At 45.2% G+C, this 23,368-nt stretch overlaps 1 protein-coding gene across 1 annotated transcript in view; it reads right to left on the bottom strand.

Moving 5' to 3' along the window:
* Positions 1–6,444: 6,444 nt before the first annotated feature.
* The window catches only part of LOC126335434 (ras-like protein family member 11B), a 355,291-nt gene continuing 338,367 nt past the window's right edge, over positions 6,445–23,368 (bottom strand). The window contains exon 6 of the mRNA XM_049998715.1: positions 6,445–8,673. Coding sequence (XP_049854672.1) covers positions 8,335–8,673 — 339 coding nt within the window. The 3' untranslated portion in view covers positions 6,445–8,334. The remainder of the gene's footprint in view (positions 8,674–23,368) is intronic.

A 23,368-nucleotide genomic window follows, 5' to 3' on the forward strand; every position in this document is an offset into this window, starting at 1 on the left:
AGATGTCTTTCACACCATAGTTTTCCAATGTAAGTGGGACATTTTTCAAATGAAAATATTTATTATACTAAGGATCATATCTGCTTTTACAACAATCGCTTTGAAAACATCAGTGTGACTATAAATATATATACACGTGCCGTAAGTAATACAGACGTATTTCTGCAAACTCTGCAGAAAAAGGTACTGTCCCATGTCGACAACAGTTTCAGTATTTGGCATTCTTACGATAAGGCAGTAGGGGTAAGATAGCGACTCAGTGAGTCAATATTACAAACTTTTAAGAAACACGAATATACAAGAAACTCCATTTTGTGGGAACGACAATTGGAATGTTGTACATTTCGATCATCCCAGGTAACAGCAAGGTAACAAATATCACTAATAGTTTTGCATATTCTCGTGAAGTGTACATTTGTAATATGAAATTGAATTTTTTAAAGTAGAGAGATTTCGGTTTTCTTAATGCACTCAAAAGAAAACATGAGTACTTTTGGAACAATTGACATAAACGAAAAGAAATACTACTTCTTATAATGAAATGTACATATCGTTATTAAATGAAAGCGCTATACAATAACATACATAATCCATTGCTTACAAACCCAGGTGTGAAACAAAAGGGGAGCCTTGGGACTATTCACATATCTCTTTTTTCGTTGTATACTAGTACAATATTATGGGTGAAGCTTTATACAAAACTAAATTTTCGTGTAAAACGGGCTAGCGTTTTACAGCCGGTATTCTATTAATGAATACGTCAATTTTTTTCTGTGGCTGTAGTTGTCTCATACGTTACGACAATAACAGGGGCAAGTCTATCTTCAGTGATTTTCCTAACGACGCTGATTTACTGTGTAGCTGTTTACCAGATCTTAGGAAACACTTACGTTTGCTTTACTATTGTTTGTGATGAAAGAACAGAAAAGACATTGGGTCTTGGCTTCGAACGTTAGAATTAGAATTCCGCCACGTGTGAAGAGTGAGAACTGTCTGCAGCTCTGTATGTGCCGATCTTGAAAAGAAATATCACCTCGTTACACCTCCTGGTAATTTACGTCCCTTCAGCTCTCCAAAGCCAAACGTAACTAAAAGACAGAAACGTACCAAAACTATTTCTGTGGCATTTCATGCCCTAACGCTTTTCATTGTCTTCCTCTCAGACAGCACCATTAGCAGATGTTTGAATGAGATCTGTGCTTCACTTCCATTCAACTTTGCTAGGAAGAGAAGCACTTTAAACAACTGCATGTATTTTTGCTAGGCAGAATCAGGATTCCTTTGTATAACTGGTGATTACCACATCACTCCACAGGAAGTCATGGAGTACCACAGGAATTGAGACATTTATCAATCTAGTGTTGTACACGTTATTCAAGAGACAGTACACCTCGGCTAATGAAGTTCAGTAGATCAAATTCGAAAGTGGAGGTACAGTTCAGACAGAAGCAAAGGTCCGTTGTAAAAATGATTTATCGACATTAATTTGGTGCCCTCCAAAGACAGGAACATCACAGAAGACGCTTAAAGTGCCAAAAAGAAAAAAAAAAACATTCTGGAAGTAAAAAAGCAACGCTCCACGAAAGAGTGATGCAAATTGGTTAAAAATTAATATCCACGCAGGTGTCGAAGGGAAATGCAAAACTGTAAACTTCAGGTGAAAATGGATGAAGGTGTGACATTGCTGCGCAGTTTCACCGACCGTCGAGGATAATAAACAGGGACATACCAGGGAAAGAAGAAAGGTGGAAGGAGTATACAGAGGGTATATACAAGGGCAATATACTTGACGACAATATTATGGAAATGGAAGAGGACATAGATGAAGATGAAATGGGAGATATGATACTGCATGAAGAGCTTGACAGAGCACTGGAAGATCTAAGTCGAAACAAGGCCCCTGGAGTAGACAACATTCCATTAGAACTACTGATAGCCTTGGGAGAGCCAGCCCCGACAAAACTCTACCATGTGATGAGCAAGATGTATGAGACAGGCGAAATACCCTCAGACTTCAAGAAGAATAGAATAATTCCAATCCCAAAGAAAGCAGGTGTTGACAGATGTGAAAATTAGCGAACTATCAGTTTAATAAGTCACGGCTGCAAAATACTAACACGAATTCTTTACAGACGAATGGAAAAACTGCTAGAAGCCGACCTTGGAGAAGATCAGTTTGGATTCCGTAGAAATGTTTGAACACGGGCGGCAATACTGATCCTACGATTTATCGTTGAACATAGATTTAGGAACGGCAAACCTGCGTTTCTAACATGTGTAGACTGTGAGAAAGCTTTTGAAAATGTTGACTGGAATAATCTCTTTCAAAATCTGAAGGTGGCAGGGGTAAAATACAGGGAGCGAAAGGCTATTTACAATTTGTACAGAAACCAGAAGGCAGTTATGCGATTAAAGGGGCATGAAAGGAAAGCAGTGGTTGAGAAGGGCGTGAGACAGTGTTGTAGCCTATCCCCGATGTTATTCAATCTGCATATTGAGCAAGCAGTAAAGAAAATAAAACAAAAATTCGGCGTAGGTATTAAAATCCACGGAGAAGAAATAAAAACTTTGAGGTTCCCCCATGACATTGTAATTCTGTCAGAGACAGCAAAGGACCCGGAAGAGCAGCTGAACGAAATGGACCCTGTCTTGAAAGGAGGATATAAGATGAAGATCAACAAAAGCAAAACGAGGATAATGGAATGTAGTCGAATTAAATCGGGTGATGCTGAGGGAATTACGAAATGAGACGCTTAAAGTGGTAAACGAGTTTTGCTATTTGGTGAGAAAAATAACTCATGATGGTCGAAGTAGACAGGGTATAAAATGTAGACTAGCAATGGCAAGGAAAGCGTTTCTGAAGAAGAGAAATTTGTTAACATCGAGTATAGATTTAATGGTCAGGAAGTCGTTTCTGAAAGTATTTGTATGGAGTGTAGCCATGTATGGAAGTGAAACGTGGACGATACAGAGTTTAGACAAGAAGAGAATAGAATATTTCGAAATGTGGTGCTACAGAAGAATGCTGAAGATTAGATGAGTAGATCACGTAACTAATGAGGCGGTCTTGAATAGAATTGGAGAGGAGAGAAATTTGTGGCACAACTTGACTAGGAGATGGGATCGGTTGGTAGGACATGCTCTGAGACATCGAGGGTCACCAATTTATTGTTGGAGGGCAGTGTGGAGGGTAAAAATCGTAGGGGGAGACCAAGTGATGAATACACTAAGCAGATTCAGAAGGATGTAGATTGCAGTAGGTACTGGGATATGAAGAAGCTTGCACAGGTTAATCATGGAGAGCTGCATCAAACCAGTCTCTGCACTGCCGCAAGACCACAACAACAAACAACAATGTCGATACCAGGGCATAAAAGACTTGGCGAATTTCTTTCCGTTTACTTAGTTGAACAGTGTCTATGCCTCGCAGGCAAGTGCGTAGAAACACATGCGCAGATGTCAGCATATAAAAGAGGACGTGTAGCTGGGCTCAAAGAAGCAAGTTGGAGTAATCGGCGAATCAGTCAAATATTTGAATAGGAGCGATGCCACTGTTCGAGGACGTTGGCAGGAATGGGTGAACCATGGCCGTACACAGTCAAGAAGGAGGCGGTGGACCTGGAGAGATGACGGAAAGTGAGGACCGAGCAAATCGTCAGTGAAGTAATTAGAGCCGCGGATTCATCATTACTACGATCCAACTTGGAACTGGTGCTTCAGTAGAAGAAGAACCATTGATAGACAGTTCACAGAAAGGGAGCTGAGATCACAGCAACCCTCGATCTGACTACCGTTGACTTCTGTACACTAACAGACCCGTTTGTAGTGATGTCGGGTACATTCGGCATGGAGGCTTACTGATTGGAGCAGAATTGTCTTCAGTGATGAGTTTTGCTTCGAAATGAGTCCCATAGCCAGAGAAGACGTTTCTTGATAATCCCGGGACAGCGATGGGATGCCAATGTGACAGTCGCTCGCCGTACGGTGCGACAACTGGGGTTACTGGAAAGTGGTAGGTCGTCGATAGTTTACACCTCGGTTTCTAGCCCTCCATGGCAAGTCATCCTGAGCTTACATTTAAGAAAGACAGTGCCCGCCCACACACGGCGAGATTTTCGACTGCTTGTCTTCGTTTTTGCCAAACGCCACCGTTGCCAGCAATGTCGCTGGATCTCTCCCCAATAGAGGACGTCTGGAGTATTATGGGCAGGCCCGCCACCAGCTCGGAATTTTGATCGTCCAGCGCGTCAGATGGACAGAATTTTTCCTTCAGCAGGGCATCCAACAAGTCTAAGGATCAGTGCCAGGCCGAATAATTCCTTGCATAAGGGCGAGATGTGGATCAACGCGTTGTTGACTTGCTCAGTTTGTGGAGGTCTTTCTCTCGAATAAATCATCCAATTCTTCTGAAATTTTAATCGTAGTTTTGCTGCAGATGTACATCACATCAGTTTCCGTTCCATTCGTGGTGCGTCGTTTTCTATGTCTTAGACTATATTTTGCACCACTCTGATGACTTACCTAGTTTGTGCTCCTGTCATAGGTAACATCTTTCCCGATAATATTGACATCGATAAATACAGACAGCTCTGCCATTAAAGCAAAATGAACCTGCAATGTCAGTCCTGTAGAATGAAAGACGTCTCGAAGAGTAGTTTCAAGCTTAGAAAGAACGCGCAACGAATGTATTCAACTGGTAAGTTTCCCGCCGAACTATCGTACACCACAGCGGCGTTGATCTAATACTGAAGGAGCGTTGTGAGACACAAAGTACTGATATCAGCGTCGTAGTGGTCGTCCGTGGTCTAAACACCAGATGATGACTAATTAATTTTGATGCGTAGGAGAACGCAACAGAACTGCGCTACGAATCTTTGGAACGCCGTATCGAGCCAGATAATACGAAACCAAACCGTCTCCGCGCCAGCTATTCAGCCTATAGGCATCCATGCCAAATAACAATTCAAGCCCCTAGCATCGCGGTGTGCGAAGCAGGTGAATTCTGAGCAGGATATTTCAAGAGTGTAGAGGGGACAGCTTACCAATGAGCGTCCCACTCTTGGAGTCTCATGGTTTCAGCAGGGACCTGGGTCCATCGTGTTCTGCGCCGTATTTAAATACGAATTTCAGACACCTCCCATCGCCACTGAGGGCCATTTAAGGGGTATGTAGTATCGAGATAGGGTTCTCCAACCAGCTCTACGTACGACATTTTGGCGCTGATTTCAGTAATGCGGAGGAGCACTGCACAGACTTAGTGTGAATTTACTGTGCGCGCTCGCGCAGTCGTTAGTACAGTGGACACGTATTGCGGAGAGGGACGGTTCAAATATGCGTTCGGCCATCCACAATAAAGTTTGTCATGATTTTCCTAAGTCGCTCCAAGCAAGTGCCGGGGTGATTTCTTCGAAAAGGCACGACCGATTTCCTTCCCCACCCTTGAAACTCTTTCAACTTGTGGCCCGTCTCTAAGGATCTGGATGTTAACGGGACGTTAAACACTAATCTTCCTTCCTTCCTTCGTGTGAATTTCTACCAGGAGGCGGGAAGCAATATCCTGCGCTGTCCATTTACACGAACTCGATTGACTACATTTGTTACTAGTTAACACTGGCAATATCTCGTCGCAAGAAGAGTTTGCCAGACAAGTATTCAACAATCTAGAAGCCTTTGTGGAAATGCCACGCACGGTACACTGTTAGAAGGAACATGCTGGAGCAGTACCGTTGGAATGTCACCGAGCACAGGTTTTGGTTTCAAAGGTGTTAAAAGATAATCACTTTTGTTACTGAGTTGCTTTGATTTCGCAGCAAACATATATTTTGTTAGTTCGATAAAGCTTATTCTCTCATTCCCTATACCACTTGAATCTACTCCCACAGACGTTTGCGTACATAAAGCTGACGCAATTCTTCGAGCAGTTTACTTTGAGACGCCGCCAGCTGCAGACGGTGGTGAAGTCTTTGGCGATTAGAGGACTACGCCACGTGCTGCCACTGAGCAGCTACTCGACCGATCAGCAGCTGTTCCAAGGGCAAGAAACCCGACAGCGAGTTGGAGGACGGCGTGCTGACTACAAATCTCTGAGTACCATGTCCGATAACGCCATTGGCTGCCGATGACATAGCGGTCGGTCGGTCGGACTCTTGACACTGTAGATCTGGAAGTATTGAATTCTCTAACATTTTCTGAAATGGAATGTTCCATGCGTCTAACTACAACTACCATATCCGCCCCGATTTGATACATACATATGTACAAGTTGGGTTACAACACTATTATGTCGGTGAGCGTCATCCTGTTAGAAAACATCTTGTGGAATGCTGTTCATCAATAGCAGCACAACAGATCGAATCACCAGATCGACTTACAAATTTGCAATCATGGTGCACAAGATAACCACGTGAGTTCTCGTGCTGCCGTGCGAAATCACACTCCAGGCCGTAAGTCCAGGTGTTGGTCCACTGTGTCTAGAACGCAAACAAGTTGGTTTGATGCCCCTCAAATGGCCTCCTCCTAACCAACAGAGACGACTGTCACTGACATCGAGTCAGAACCAGTCTTTGTCAGAAAAGTCAGCAGATTTCCACCCTACCCTCCAGTGTGCTGTCCTTTGACACCACCACGGGCAAGAAACCCGACAGCGAGTTGGAGAACGGCGTGCTGACCACAAATCTCTGAGTACCATATCCGATAACGACATTGGCTGCCGATGACATGGCGGTCGGTCGGTCGGACTCGATTGGCCTGTATTGGGCCAGAACGCTTAAATCTATCTCGTTACATTTACCACGTGCTGATACACGGCACTATTAGGCCATGTAAAAAGGCGGACATGTTTCCCTGCCACCCTTCCACTGATTTTGTAAATGACGTCCCCCAAACACTTACGTTACAGTTCGGTTTACGAATCTCCCGAAACGCTCAGCTTACACTTACTCATATTACCTCCCTTTTCACACAACCACTGTCCGCAGCTCGTGGTCTTGCGGCAACGTTCTCGCTGCCCTCGCACGGGGCCCAGGGTTCGATTCCCAGCGAGGTCAGGGATTTTCCCTGCCTCGAGATGACTGGGTGGTGTTTTGGCGTCTTCATCATCATCATTCATCCTCACTACGGTCGGAGGGAGACAATGGCAAACCACCTCCGCTAGGACCTTGCCTAGCCGGCGGTGCGGGTCTACCGCATCGTCCCCTCAGCTCCTTGGAGGACGGCACCTCATCATCACTACACAACCATTAAACCACCCATCTACTTAGTTATAAACAATAGCTAACAATTTTGTACCGTCAATCTGATTATGAGCAAAATTACCATAAATTAAATGTTTTAAGACATTATATTAAACTTTCATGTTATTCTAAATTCATATAAACTGCAACAGTAAAAATGGTGTCTTAAGATCTTCGATTTGGCTGCTGGGAGGAGGGGGTGGGGGCAGGGGAGGATTCGAGTAGACCGATAGATGGCGATATATGAACTCGCTACTGTTCTTCATTAGAGAGCCAGCATCTGTAATATTGCTTATCCATACAGAAACGTCGCACTTTACTAAAAGGTGGTGCATGGCGTCCCTTGCTACTCCACTAGAGATTCGAGATGACTTCCGACCAGACGAGCATTACTAATCTTTACACACCGTATATTTGTTCGGGAGTTGGTGGAATATCACGTGTGAAGCATAACAGATCTATCACCACTCTGCTCTCACTTGCCACACCAGAATAAAAACTGAACGCACCAAATCCGTTCGCTACATATTTGTATTGGGGTGTGTATTTTTATGAAAAATACATTTTAAAAATCACGTATAGAGGATTGTGACGACTGATTTTTTTATGTGTTGTGTCTGTTAAGGTGACTAAGTCCGAGATGGCATTCAGAACTGAGGAAATCACCAATGAGTGTCATTCTGGGGACAGGTGTCGTATTTGAGTAGGATCAGCATTGAGCAAACTCCGAGTGACAGATACGATCGTCACTGTGCGCTGTAGAAAATGTTCAGCACATGATATATGTTGTACAGATAACTCAGCTGCAGCTAGCAGGCCATGTGCAAAGTACTTAGCGACTAGGTAGCCGGATAACACACTGATGCAGTGGCCTTCTTAGCAAAGTAGGCAGCGCGTCTCCATCAGTCGAACGTTCAACAGTGTTTCTCTGCCAGCTACCGGACATGCTGCTCTCTGAAGAGCACTGTAGCCTTTGGTACAACTGAGTAACTTGTTTGAAAGTGGAACCCAGAGTTACTGGGTACACCCGAGAACTGTAATAACAGTGTAGAGCGAAGGGCAGGCAGGCGGCCCTCCAGATGAACACCGGCAGCGGCGGCCGTCAGAGGGAGGCGGTGGCGCTGAAAGTCTGCCTCCGGCGCAGGACGCGCCGCCGGTGGTGCAGGTCTGCTCCGCGACACACGACGACGCTGCCGCCGGCGCCGGCGGGCACGCAGCTGACGCTGTTCACGTTGGCGGCGCTGGCGGCGCGGCCCGCCTTCAGTGTGCCCAGCATCTTGGACACGGAGAACTTGCGCGCCGCCTTGGGCTGCGCCAGGCGGATCTCGCGCAGCAGCGACTCGAAGGCGGCGTACAGGTCGCCGCTGTCCTCCGCCACCGACACCTCGTAGAAGGCGCAGCCCGCGCGCGCCGCCGCCCGCCGGCCCTCCTCCTGCTGCACCTGCAACCAGCGCCACCTACTGTACGGGGTTGGGTTGTTTTGGGGGAGGAGACCAGACAGCGAGGTCATCGGCCTCATCGGATTAGGGAAGGAAGGGGAAGGAAGTGGGCCGTGCCCTTTCAAAGGAACCATTCCGGCATTTGCTTGGAGGCCGGACGTAGGACTGAGCCGTCGTCCTCCCGAATGCGAGTCCAGTGTGCTTACTATATGTGTATGATGCAGTACGAAGGATACGTGATTAGACACTACTTGCCATTAAAATTGCTACACCAAGAATAGATGCAGATGATAAACGGGTATTCATTGAACAAATATATTGTACTAGAACTGACAAGTGATTACATTTCCTCGCAATTTGGGTGCATAGATCCTGAGAAATCAGTACCCAGAACAACCACCTCTGGTCGTAACAACGGCCTCGATACGCCTCGGTATTGAGTCAAATAGAGCTTGGATGGCGTGTACAGGTACAACTGCCCATGCAGCTTCAACACGATACCACAGTTCATCAAGAGTAGCGACTAGTGTATCGTGACGAGCCAGTTGCTCGGCCACCATTGACCACACGTTTTCAGTTGGTGAGAGATCTGGAGAATGTGCTGGCCATGGCAGTAGTCCAACACTTTCTGTATCCAGAACGGCCCGTACAGGACCTGCAACATTCGGTCGTGCATTATCCTGCTAAAATGCAGGGTTTCGCAGGGATCGAATGAAGGGTAGAGTCATGGGTCGTAACAATCTGAAATGAAACGTCCACTGTTCAAAGTGCAGTCAATGCGAACAAGAGGTGACCCAGACGTGTAACCAGTGGTACCCCATAACATCACGCCGGGTGATACGCCAGTATGGCGATGACGAATACACGCTTCCAATGTGCGTTTACCGCGATCTCGCTAAATACGGATGCGACCATCACGATGCTGTAAACAGAACCTGGATTCATCCGAAAAAATGACGTTTTGCCATTCGTGCACCCAGTTTCGTCGTTGAGTACACCATCGCAGGCGCTCCTGTCTGTGATGCAGCGTCAAGGGTAGCCGCAGCCATGGTCTCCGAGCTGATAGTCCATGCTGCTGCAGACGTCGTCGAACTGTTCGTGCAGATGGCTGTTGTCTTGCTAACGTCCCCTTCTGTTGACTCGGGGATCGAGAGGTGGCTGCACGATCTATTATAGCTATGCGGATAAGATGCCTGTCATCTCGACTGCTAGTGATACGAGGCCGTTGGGATCCAGCACGGCGTTCCGTATTACCCTCCTGAACCCACCGATTCCATATTCTGCTAACAGTCATTGTATCTCGACCAATGCGACCAGAAATGTCGCGATACCATAAACCGCAATCACGATAGGCTACAATCCGACGTTTATCGAATTCGGAAACGTGATGGTACGCATTTCTTCTCCTTTCAGGAGGCATCACTAGAGCGTTTCTCCAGGCAACGCTGGTCAACTGCTGTTTGTGTATGACAAATCGGTTGGAAAATTTCCTCATGTCATCACATTGTAGGTGTCGCCACCGGCGCCAACTTTGTTTGAATGCTCTGAAAAGCTGATTATTTGCATATCACAGTCTCTTCTTCCTGCCCGTTAAATTTCGCGTCTATAGCATGTCATCTTCGTGATGTAGCAATTTTAATGGACAGTAGTGTATTTGCATGTGAGCTGGGGGAATAGAGGCTGCGAAACTACTACATCCAGCGACAACAACCGTTTTTACCCGGCTGGGCATCAAGTCGAAATGAAGAAGGTTGACAGATACATGTCTGTCATTCAATGCTGCTTCAAATACACTGACAGAAAAGAATCGCAACACCAAAACATAATCTATGTAATCAAATTTCGAGAATACATTTGTCTAGGTAACATATTTATGTGATCAACATTGCAAGACACACACATTAAATAAGCGCGAGATAAGCCATTGAGGATGTGAAATGATGGTATATTAATAACCGGTGTAACCGTCAGAATGTTGATTGCAAGAATGCAAACATGAGCTGCATGTCAGGTGGTGTAGTGTAGTTGAGTTCCGTGCCTGTTGCACTTCGTCGGTCGGTACAGAGATTGTTAATGGTGTTTGTGGATGACGCTGGAGTTATCGTCCTATTATGTCTCACATTTGCTCGACTGAAGATAGATCTTGTGATCGCGTAGGCCAAGGCAACAAGTCGACACTCTGTAGGCCAAGCTGGGTGTGACGCGCTGCTTCCCGGGGTGGGGGGGGGGGGGGGTGGAGGGGGGGGGTGGGGGGGGGGGGGGGGAGGCGTACCGGTCCCCGGCACGAATCCGCCCGACGTATTAGTGTCGAGGTCCGGTGTGCCGGCTAGCCTGTGGATGGTTTTTAAGACGGTTTTCCATCTACTTTGGCGAATGCGGGCTGGTTCCCCTTACTCTGCCTCAGTTACACTGTGTCCGCGATGTTGCACAAACACTGTTTCCACATACGCGTACACAATGAATTATTCTACCACGCAACCATCTGGGGTTACACTCGTCTGTTATGAGATGTTCCCAGGAGGAGGGGGGGAGGGGTGTCCACTGGCAGCGAACCGCACAATAACCCTGGGTTCCGTGTGGGGTGGCGGTGGGGTGGGTGGACTGCTGTGGCCTGTTGTGGGGCTGTCCACCAGTGAGGGCTACGGCGCGACGAAGCCTCTCTGTCGTTTCTACGACCCCAGTTTAAGACATACATACATACCTGCAAAGGATGTCGCGTCGGTCGTCTGCTGCCACAGCCCATTTACGCCAAATTTTGCCGCACTGTCCTAACGCATGCGTTCGTCGTACGTATCGCACTGATTTCTGCGGTTACTCACGCAGTGTTGATTGCCTGTTAGCAATGACAACTCTGCGCAAATTCTGCTGGTCTCGGTCCTCAAGTGTAAGTCGTCGGAGACTGCGTTGTCCGTGGTGATTGGTAATGCCTACAATTCTCTTCTCGGCACACTCTTGACACTGTAGATCTGGAAGTATTGAATTCTCTAACAATTTTCCGAAATGGAATGTTCTATGCATCTAACTACAACTACCATAGCCGCCCCGTTTTAATACATACATATGTACAAGTTGGGTTACAACACTATTATGTCGGTGATCGTCATCCTGTTAGAAAACATCTTGTGGAATGCTGTTCTTCAATAGCAGCACAACAGATCGAATCACCAGATCGACTTACAGATTTACAATCATGGTGCGTAGGATAACCACGTGAGTTCTCGTGCTGCCGTGCGAAATCACACCCCAGGCCATAAGTCAAGGTGTTGGTCCACTGTGTCTAGAACGCAAACAAGTTGGTTTGATGGCCCTCGAATGGCCTCCTCCTAACCAACAGAGACGGCTGTCACTGGCATCGAGTCAGAACCAGTCTTTGTCAGAAAAGTCAGCAGATTTCCACCCTACCCTCCAGTGTGCTGTCCTTTGACACCACCGAACTCTAACATGATGGTTGTTTAGGGAGAATGAAATACACGCTACAGGGTATCTGGCACGCAACTGTTCTTGATGTGACCGATTTGTAACAGTTCTTTGTGTCACTGTGGTCACGGCTGCTGCTCAAACTGCTGCTGCAGATGCACTACGATGCACCAGCGCCACAAGTGAAATACGATTGTTCTTCTCGGCAGTGATAGGTGGCGTCCGGTTCAGATGGCTGTGAGCACTATGGGACTTAAGCGCTGAGGTCATCAGTCCCCTACAACTTAGAACCACTTAAAACTAACTAACCAAAGGACATCACACACGTCCATGCCCGAGGCAGGATTCGAACCTGCGACCGTAGAGGTCGCGCGGTTCCAGACTGTAGCGCATAGAACCGCTCGGCCACATCGGCCGGCGTAGCGCCCGGAACCCAGTCTTCTGGCGACCGTACATTTTCGCGACCACTGCTTCCAGCATTCATGTTTAGTAGCTACATTCCTGCCAAGTCTTTCCGCAATATCGCTGAAGGAACATCCAGCATCTCGTATCTATATCACAAAACTCAACCAAACTTAGTGAAATGTTAATGAAAGTGTCTTCATCACCTTAAAGGCATTCTTGACTAATATCAACACACCACGCCCAATCTCAAATTCAATGACGCTCACGACGATTAGGCTGTGTTTTTAATGCAGACCTCTTCTACTATCGCCACTCTTATGCCGCAGGTGCGAAATAGGATAGACGTTTCAACACGCCTACCAACTTTCGTTTATGCAGCACAACTCCTCCTTGCTGCAGCTGCTGCTGCTGCTGTTGTGTGTGTGTGTGTGTGTGTGTGTGTGTGTGTGTGTGTGTGTGTGCGTGCGTGTGTGCGTTTTCCTGCCAGCGTACAAACGCCAGCGGCTCACTCTGTCCATCCCGATAGCTAACGCTTAGTGTAGATCACAGTACCCTAACATTAATAGAAATAGACACTGAAGGATGTGCGGAGGCAATGTAAGGTAGGTCGCCTCAAAGCAATGGTTTATTTGACGTACTTTGAGGGGTATTTCTGCAAATATAAATAAATAAAATAAAATAATATAAAATAAAATGCTGAATAATTGACTGCTAGTTGTGTTAGTTAAGATAAAAAACTTGATGGCAGCCATGAGTTGTAATATTGGCTAGCATACACACAGTTCGTCGAGAGAAGAAACAGGTATGTAGAATTCGCCGTGATTTTATTAATTTATTCACACACTGTTATGTTGAAGTATGTTCCGTTCATATTTAGCGCCATTCTGCAGCATATCCTACGATGTCATTAATTTATGTTGTCAACTTGTTTGACCTGATAAATTGCAGTAATACTGGCAAACACTTTTTGACTCTGCTGCTAATGGTCTTCCACTACAGTGTACAGACCTTGAATGACGAAACTCACGTAATTGGAATAATAATGAAAAAATGTTTTGCCGTAATACCCACACCTGATCCTTTCACTACAGAGCACAGACATAGAATGGAGAGCAAATTGCATGAGAGCAATGGGGCTCAGTGCAGCAGCGCATTACTGATAAATCTTTCGGATTCTTTTGAGCACATCGGGGTTATGGTCCTGTCATCACAGGGCGCTGACCTGGAATGCAGAGAAAATTGGCCGGGACCAGTGGGGCTCCACAGCTATTGGCCGAGAGCATGATGGCATGAAGAATGGAGTCCTCGATGACTGGCCAAGAGCACAATTGTCTCAGCACCAGAATAGAGATTCCTGGAATACTGACATTAGGGGGAGAGGGGAGGGAGACGTCAGTGACCTTCAAGACAACAAACACAATTTTGCCTTTGGAATGTGCTGACGTCAGTACAATTCCTAGAATGCCGACGCCAATGACTTCTACCTTGGGATCAAGTTTCACTTGTTTTCTCCTTGATACTCTGCTAACATAGGCAGCAAGTAAAGAATTACAATCTCTGAAGATATCACTGATATAATTAAAGGGTACTAACTCAGCTCGGTAAACGTATTGGGTGGAAACTAAGATTGGCCTTCTACGGGGAAGCTTAATAGGTTTCGCCTGAAGTGATTCAGGATAATGGAGGAGGCCTGAATCATGAAGGGAGAGCACGAGCCGGTTGTCAAACTCAGCAGTATCTTGCCTGCTTAACAAAAAAAGAGTTTATTTATGATACATGATAGCTTGGTCTTTCATTTCTTCAGTTGTGTGGCCATCAGATTTGTGAGGATATGTATAGTTCTGAAAGTCAAGTTGATGTTAGGTCGCTTACTGTCAGAATACCTGAAGGTAAACATGCTGACGACGCTTCGGATGCAAACAATAAAAGACAAAAAATACTGAAATTAAAAATGACACTCCAGTATTTTATAAAGTAAACTATTTTCAGCTCTAGGACGAAAATGCAAGTTTCGCAGGAGAAATTCTGTAAAGTTTGGAACGTAGAAGACAAGGTACTAGCGGTAGTAAAGCTGCGAGGAAGCGTTGTGAGTCGTGTTTCCGAAGTTCAGTCGGTAGGGCACTTGTCCGATTTTGGTAAAGGTCGAAAGTTCTGCACACAGTTTCCTCTGACCCGCTTAGAAAACTGTCAGAAGCAGGATTAATCATTTGATTTTGTCCACCACGATCCATCTATAGTACCAGATGAATCAAATAGAATGCACCTCGCAGGTGGATCAGATGGGATTTCTATTAACGGTCACTGAGTTTAATTCGATCAGGCTGATTCACTGGGCTATATCCACTGGAAATGAAAGAGAGTTTCAACAGAGGGATTAACAAAAATGGTTCAAATGGCTCTGTGAACTATGGGATAACTTCTGAGGTCATCAGTCCCCTAGAACGTAGAGCTACTTAAACCTAAGTAACCTAAGGACATCACACACATCCATGCCCGAGGCAGGATTCGAATCTGCGACCGTAGCGGTTCCGCGGATCCAGACTGTAGCGCCTAGAACCGCTCGGCCACAGTTAGAATTCCACAAGGAAAAGTATTCCAATGAAGTTAACAGAATTGACGGTTGGATAAATTACCTGGAATGAAGTGTGAATTTGTTTATCTACAAGAAGCAATATAAAGGATGTAATTGCTGTCAGATTACCAAGTTCCTGTGAAGAGGAAAAGGTCATATTTGCTTTAGTTTCTAGCGTTCATTACCTGGATAAATATTACAGCGTTCTTTCGTGCAGTATATCGCTAATTAACTTTCTTAAATTACGTGTTGACTTATGCTGCTGACTCTGTTCATTCTCTTAGGAAATAATGTAGCGCTGTGAAATCACCGTGTCTTCTTCTGTGAGGAGGTAACACTGATAACTTACTGTACAATGCTAACAAACGACGAAAATCTCAAATATTATTTATGCTGTTACAATTAAGCGTCTAGGTTTTAGTGGTCGTACAGTTAAAGATGAGATTTATTGTTACTGATAAACTAAGTATGGAGACTTAATAGTGACCATCGGCAACGTTTGTGATAAACTGGTCTAAAAGTAAAGATTCTTGATTACAAAATTAAATTATCGTACCGATTAGCTATGCAAGTAAGAATTAACTCGAGACTAACCAGTGATAATGCATTGTTCAGCATATTATTCTACGGAACGGAATATGTTAAAAAAACTATATCAAGGAACATCGATCCCGTCATGATTACAACATAGTTATTACAGTACCGTCTGGTGAATGTTACATTTTTCGAGTTCAGGATCCACACTAAACCTCTGAATTTATTACAGAAACATGTATTACGATTTAATTATGTGAGCATTACTAAGCGAGATTTACACGTACTCCGTTTTTTGTGTACATTTACAGAAGGCGAAGTAGCTGTAAAACTCCTAATAACGTACATAAAATATGACATGCCGTGAAGATCTAAAAGACCGTAGATGAGGAGAGATCGATTTGTAATTCGCTGATGGTTAAGCGAAAATGATTGTGTTCGTTTTGCGTTTCACGCCGTTGTAATCGACGCACTTTGTGAGAAACAGATTATTCTGACTCGAAAATTAGGGACGTTTGTTACGAAGATAGTCTATTATGGATCAACTGTTATAATTTAAGCGATAAATTATTAAGATTGGAAAAGTTACGCAAGTATACTGCTGAAAGGTTAGATTATTTAAGACGAATTAATGCGTGGGCGCAACGCAGATGGTAAGCTCCCTTGGTGGGCACTGCTGTTGGAGTTTGAGCTACGGTAGCAACTTCATAGGGTAACTTTGGAGTTAAAACATGTCCTTACTTTTTACTTGCAGAAATACTAAAGAGTCTTTTCTGGTGGTCCATCTAGACCAGCTACAGTATGGAGCAAGGTATAGTGTAGAATCTTCACTATACTTGTGTAGCACCACATTTCAGAAATTTTATTCTCTTCTTGTCTGAGCTGCTTACTGTCCACGTTTCACTGCCTCATAATGGTAGAAGACAGACTAGTATCTTCATAAAAGGCTTCCTAAAATTTAAATTTATATTCGGTGTTAAGAAATCTCTCTACTTCAGACCCCTTTTGGCCATGCCTGTCTGTTTTTTACATCCTCTGCATCCTCAGTTATTTTGCTGACAAAATAGCAAAACCCATCTACACTCCTGGAAATGGAAAAAAGAACACATTGACACCGGTGTGTCAGACCCACCATACTTGCTCCGGACACTGCGAGAGGGCTGTACAAGCAATGATCACACGCACGGCACAGCGGACACACCAGGAACCGCGGTGTTGGTCGTCGAATGGCGCTAGCTGCGCAGCATTTGTGCACCACCGCCGTCAGTGTCAGCCAGTTTGCCGTGGCATACGGAGCTCCATCGCAGTCTTTAACACTGGTAGCATGCCGCGACAGCGTGGACGTGAACCGTATGTGCAGTTGACGGACTTTGAGCGAGGGCGTATAGTGGGCATGCGGGAGGCCGGGTGGACGTACCGCCGAATTGCTCAACACGTGGGGCGTGAGGTCTCCACAGTACATCGATGTTGTCGCCAGTGGTCGGCGGAAGGTGCACGTGCCCGTCGACCTGGGACCGGACCGCAGCGACGCACGGATGCACGCCAAGACCGTAGGATCCTATGCAGTGCCGTAGGGGACCCCCACCGCCACTTCCCAGCAAATTAGGGACACTGTTCCTTCTGGGGTATCGGCGAGGACCATTCGCAACCGTCTCCATGAAGCTGGGCTACGGTCCCGCACACCGTTAGGCCGTCTTCCGCTCACGCCCCAACATCGTGCAGCCCGCCTCCAGTGGTGTCGCGACAGACGTGAATGGAGGGACGAATGGAGACGTGTCGTCTTCAGCAATGAGAGTCGCTTCTGCCTTGGTGCCAGTGATGGTCGTATGCGTGTTTGGGGCCGTGCAGGTGAGCGCCACAATCAGGACTGCATACGACCGAGGCACACAGGGGCAACACCCGGGATCATGGTGTGGGGAGCGATCTCCTACACTGGCCGTACACCTCTGGTGATCGTCGAGGGGACACTGAATAGTGCACGGTACATCCAAACCGTCATCGAACCCATCGTTCTACCATTCCTAGAGCGGCAAGGGAACTTGCTGTTCCAACAAGTCAATGCACGTCCGCATGTATCCCGTGCCACCCAACGTGCTCTAGAAGGTGTAAGTCAACTACCCTGGCCAGCAATATCTCCGGATCTGTCCCCCATTGAGCATGTTTGGGACTGGATGAAGCGTCGTCTCACGCCGTCTGCACGTCCAGCACGAACGCTGGTCCAACTGAGGCGCCAGGTGTAAATGGCATGGCAAGCCGTTCCACAGGACTACATCTAGCATCTCTACGATCGTCTCCATGGGAGAATAGCAGCGTGCATTGCTGCGAAAGGTGGATATACACTGTACTAGTGCCGACATTGTGCATGCTCTGTTGCATGTGTCTATGTGCCTGTGGTTCTGTCAGTGTGATCATGTGATGTATCTGACCCCAGGAATGTGTCAATAAAGTTTCCCCTTCATGGGACAATGAATTCACGGTGTTCTTATTTCAATTTCCAGGAGTGTACTACCTTTTTAGTCTCATTTCCTAATCTAATTCCCTGAGTATCGCCTGATTTAGCTACAGTTTTCTTTTGTTGATATTCATCTCGTATCGTTATTTCAAGACACTGTCCACTCCATTCAATTGCCCTTCAAAGCCCTTTGCTGTCTGTGACAGAATTACAATGTCGCTGGTAAACTTAAGAGTTTTGTTTGTCTTCTCTGAACTTAAACACCTTCTCCAAATTTGGTTCAGTCTGTACAGTAGCTATATATTCCTCTCGCACCCTCTGATGTTATCAATAACATCATCAGTGGCATCATCCATTGTTATCTGATTTCTCCACCCTCTCCTCCTCCAACCCTCTGATATCAAAATACAATATGATGCCCAAAGATGGCTGACCTAACACGATTGCTAAAAAATAAAATGGTGAGAAATTCAAAAATTGTGAGAAATTCGAAATCAGCCAATAGTCCTTAGTACAAATGGGTAATAAATTCAAAAAAATCCTAGGTGGGCAATCGTCATACTCGATTTTACCCAGGCCTATGATGCCAGAATAAATGACGGCATTCCTAGGTAGCGAATCTGAGGAGACTTGTAGAGTCTGCGTAGTTATCAGATGTCCCAGCCCACTGGCGCAGCCTGCATGTTTCCCAGATTGCTATCTAATCGAAGATTTCGTATGCTGGGGATACTGCCAGAGCCTGTATGGTTGCCAAGTCTTCTCATTTCACTGGTACAGTCTGCATGATTGCCAGGCCACTTGTCAGAAGTTTACAATACCAAGAGCTCACTTGCTGTAAGTTTAGGGCTGTGTGCTGTTTCAACATTTACAGTGTGTGTGTGTGTGTGTGTGTGTGTGTGTGTGTGTGTGTGTGTGTGTGTTGTAATAGTAACAGTAGTAGTAGTGGGATAGGAACATACAGTCTTTATTAAACTAATGACTCACTACCACCCTAGCACCACTACCACGGCTCCTGTGCTACCATGAACAGGTCCACTATGATCGCCAGCAGGCACCACACTTTGTGGGTGTTGTACAAAGAGCCAATTAGGCAACACACCTTGTCATGCAAGTATCCCATTGAGCCCAGTAAAGACTGAATTATGACTGTGTGTTGTCATGCCCAGGCCTGCACAATATTTGTGACACTCGTATTTTCCCTGTTCTATTTGTGGCTGAAACAGAAAACCACTTAGTGGCTTTCACCAGATGCATTTCAAAGAGCTTAATCATGTTCCGATTTTAGTAGTGCACAGCAGCTTATTGTTGTGAAGGAACGAAAAAGCGGCTATTTCTGGCAAAACTATTTACAGACCAGCACCTGAAAGTGCTTCAGTGTGTATTTCTAAGTTATCCTCCACCTATGCATCGAGTTTGACACAAAAAAATCACTGGTTTTGACACAAAATTCAGTTATTTGCACGCAAAATTCACTGTTTTTGACACTTTCAATGATTTTGACACAGAATTCACCTGTTACTACACAAAAATGAAAAATCATGGTGCATTCTATATTTACGTTAGATTCTGCCAAACAAAGAAGTGAAGTACTCTTCTCTGTCGTATCTGGTATGCTTGAAATAACTTTGGGTGGAGACCTAGCTATTTGTTACAGTTTATGAGGAATCGATGAAAATCACTTAAAAGTACAAAGCTAGCCTGAACGCTAGTTCTTTCTGCTTACAGGAAGGAAATAAATGTTTAACGAACTGTCTATATCGACATCATCAGTGACAAAATGCTAAATCGTAATGATGAGGGTATAAATCAGTAGCGACCTTGTTGAAAGAAGCTGTTTTGTTATGGCCACCAAATACGTCTGTGAGCACATCTGTGACACTAGTGAACGTCTGAAATTTACAGCAACTTTGTAAGCATGTGGTGCCACTTACTCTAGAAACCTGCAAGCACTTGGAAGCACCTATTCGCTAGATGCTCTATCTGCTGACAATCATATAACGTTATGTGGAGTGCAGTGTAACAGCTCCTCACTGACTGGGATTTGATCATAGGATTGGGTGTTTCAGAACACACCATAAGATTTTTTGAACCTTGTGTAAGGTTTACCCCACAAAGTTTCTAATATGCTGAAATTTATGACAACTTCTGTCACGTCTGTAATGGTAGTGCACGATGTCAGTTAACTGCTAAAAAGATATACATGTCACATCTTGAACCACGTTCTTCCCAACGTCTCTATCAACTGTTTTCACTCCCGTGGAAGGAGACTGTCTTTCGAAATCATTTATCGCTGGTCGCTCTGGTGTCCTGCCATTCGGGTTTCCCATGAGATACACACCTCTCGATGGATATATGCCTCTGAACTGCATGTCTTCTGCGATGCTTGTGAATGTGTTACTATGTTGGCATATATCTTTGATCAAAAACCTGTGACGTTACTATGCTGGTATATATGAAGGGCTTATTTCAGTAGTGGTACAAGTCCATTACCTCCACTTTTCTCCCTATAATGTTTCTGAAATGAATGAACCAAACAAACAGAAAGAAGATTCATCTCTAGCAAGAATATTTCTGGTATCTCAACTGCATATTTTTCAGCGCTCATTTAACTTTAGAGCTCTCTATATCACAATGAACATAAATGAACTTGTACCACTATAGAAATAAGACCTTCACATTTTTCATCGCAAACCTGTGACGTCACTATTCATCTAGTCTGTAGAAAGGGTAGACTTTCTTCAACCAAAAGTGTCACTCTATTACGTCTACAATTATTTGTGTTGCTTGCAGGTAAAAGACTTTGACAGTACTTAGGGAAGAAACTTTGTGGACTGATTGAGAGACTGCTCTAGGTTGGATGCAAAGTTACACAAACTGCTAGAAAATCTTTGTCCGGCATCTAGTAGCGAAATCACGAATAGAGCACTTCCACTTCAATGGTCTCACTGTCGTAAGCAATACAGTCCTACAGCTGTATTCTCAGGACGCCTACCTGTGAAATATCAATGTTCATCTTCATTACAGTGATACTTAAACTACAAGGCTCACAGATCCTCCCGAAGTCCAACATCAGAAGACTGCACAATTCTTGAGGCATTCAGATATTTGGATGGCACAAAAATGTCCAGTGATCATCGTATCGCTCAAAGAAGTGGTATTTGACTTCTCAAGGTACAGCTGTCTTTCGAAAATACTATACAGTGCAGGATAGATTCTGCTTTTTGTCACGAATTCTTGACGTAGCAATGTCATCAGCAGTGACTTAATAGTAGCCGAAGTGGAATATTCTCGCATTATCATGTACGAACAGAGATGAAATTTGGATCTTGTGTTCGTACGAGACAGGCCATAATGTATTATATACGTGTCTGCCATATAAGGCAGACAAAAGCACCCAATCGATCGATGACGATCATGAGAACCTTTCACAGTTACAGGAATTTTGCATGACAATTATTCACCATGAGAGTGCGCTCTATCAACAAACTCTATATTGCTCTCTACAACTACTGGCAAATTTCTATTGTGCCAGAGCCTGTCTACAGCAAAAATCTGTGTTAGTGAAAGATACGGCACGCCATGATTGGACTGCCATTAGCCTGGTCCAAAACAGGCTGTGCAGTAGTGCCATCTAGAGCCTCGAGTTCTCAATGCATGTTCATGAAAATTCTTATGCTGCATCTATTAGTAGCTAGTCCATACATGCATATTGGGTGTCCACATTCCACACTTGGTCGGCGAGCACTGTGCAAGCGATATTAAAGATAGCTCAGTGCTCTCCTTAGGAGCGGAAAATTGAAAATTTGTGGAAAGTTCTGTGGGACCAAACTGCTGAGGTCATCGGTCCCTAGGCTTACACCCTACTTAATGTAACTTAAACCAACTTACGCTAAGGGCAAAACAAACACCCATGTCCAAGGGAGGACTCGAACCTCCAACGGAGGCAGCCTCGCGAACCGTGGCAAGGCGCCTGAGACCGCATGGCTACCCCGCGCTGGCCTTAGGAGTGGTGAGACTATGCCTTCACGTGGCCAGCGTATGGTGGAGTGCGTCATGATACATGTGAGTCGGCCGAGTGTAAAGTCCATGGCTAAGCATTTGGGTACTGTCACACTGGAAGCCGCAGAATGGATGATTTGTGAGGGACTTGATTTTAGAAAAGCACTGACGAATAACGGTATTGACATTGTTGAGATTTGCGCTGCGATCACTGTCAACGAATGCTGCGTTACTCTTCCCACTTGCACTGCTAATCATGCTGCTCACCTAGAACTACCTTTGGGTGCGACCACTGACAAATGTCTACTGTGCCAAAGCCTATCTACAGTGAAAATCAGTGTTAATTAGAGAATAATATTGTCATCTGTCAAAATACCTCTAAGATCGTTGCTGTATAGCTAGTTCAGAATCTATTTGAAATGTGCTTCGCAGTATCTAACCATCAAGTATCGATACTTCAGCGATAGCGAAAGGACTATGTGATCCACACAACCCTTTATTTCTCTTGTGTCGATGGTACTTACGTGAGATGTACTTTAATGTCAGTAAATCATTCTGCAGTCTGTCACAAACGATTTTCTAAACTTTATTTGTATGTTTTGCGAAAAGAATGTCTACATGTATGCATATTTGCTTAGAGTTCTTAGCAAGTGCCATGTTATTCCTAATGAAGAGAAAAATTAACGCTTAAAATAAGTTTCAGGCGTTCCACTAGGGAGTCTTACAGCACCTAGCAGTGGTGCAGTCTGGCGTGTCAGCCATGTTGTCGGTCTGGCAAGGCTCTGAACTTCCGTGAGGTTGCAGCCAGGACCGGTTCTGACCTCACATCAGTCCACAACTGGTTTAAATAGATGAAGCACAACGACAGAAATCACCCCCATATTCTGTCATACTTCACGCGCAGCTGCCAAGGCAACTGTTGGGTGTCCATGCAGTGGACAACACAGAAATATACACATTTCGCAAAACGTTTTGCAACACCCCCGTCCCCAGAACTCTTGAAGATACGTTGACTGTGGATATTGTATCACGGAGACAGTCCCTTTGACTGTTCAGAGACGTCATCACTAAACCCGCCCAAGTTGTGGGCTGCCATCAATCAGATAATCATCAGTGACGTGTTTGGAGGCAACCCGGTCAGGCTGAACGCCTTGACACACTGTCCAGCGAATGCAGCAAGGTGGAGGTTCCTTGCTGTTTTGGGTTGGCATTATGTGGAGCCAACGTATGGCGCTGGTGGTCATGGAAGGCACTGTAACGGCTGTACGATACGTGAATGCCATCCTCCGACCAATAGTGCAACCAAATCGGCAGCATA

This window comes from Schistocerca gregaria, chromosome 2, assembly GCF_023897955.1.
Source record: "Schistocerca gregaria isolate iqSchGreg1 chromosome 2, iqSchGreg1.2, whole genome shotgun sequence".
Taxonomy (NCBI): Eukaryota; Metazoa; Arthropoda; class Insecta; order Orthoptera; family Acrididae; genus Schistocerca; species Schistocerca gregaria.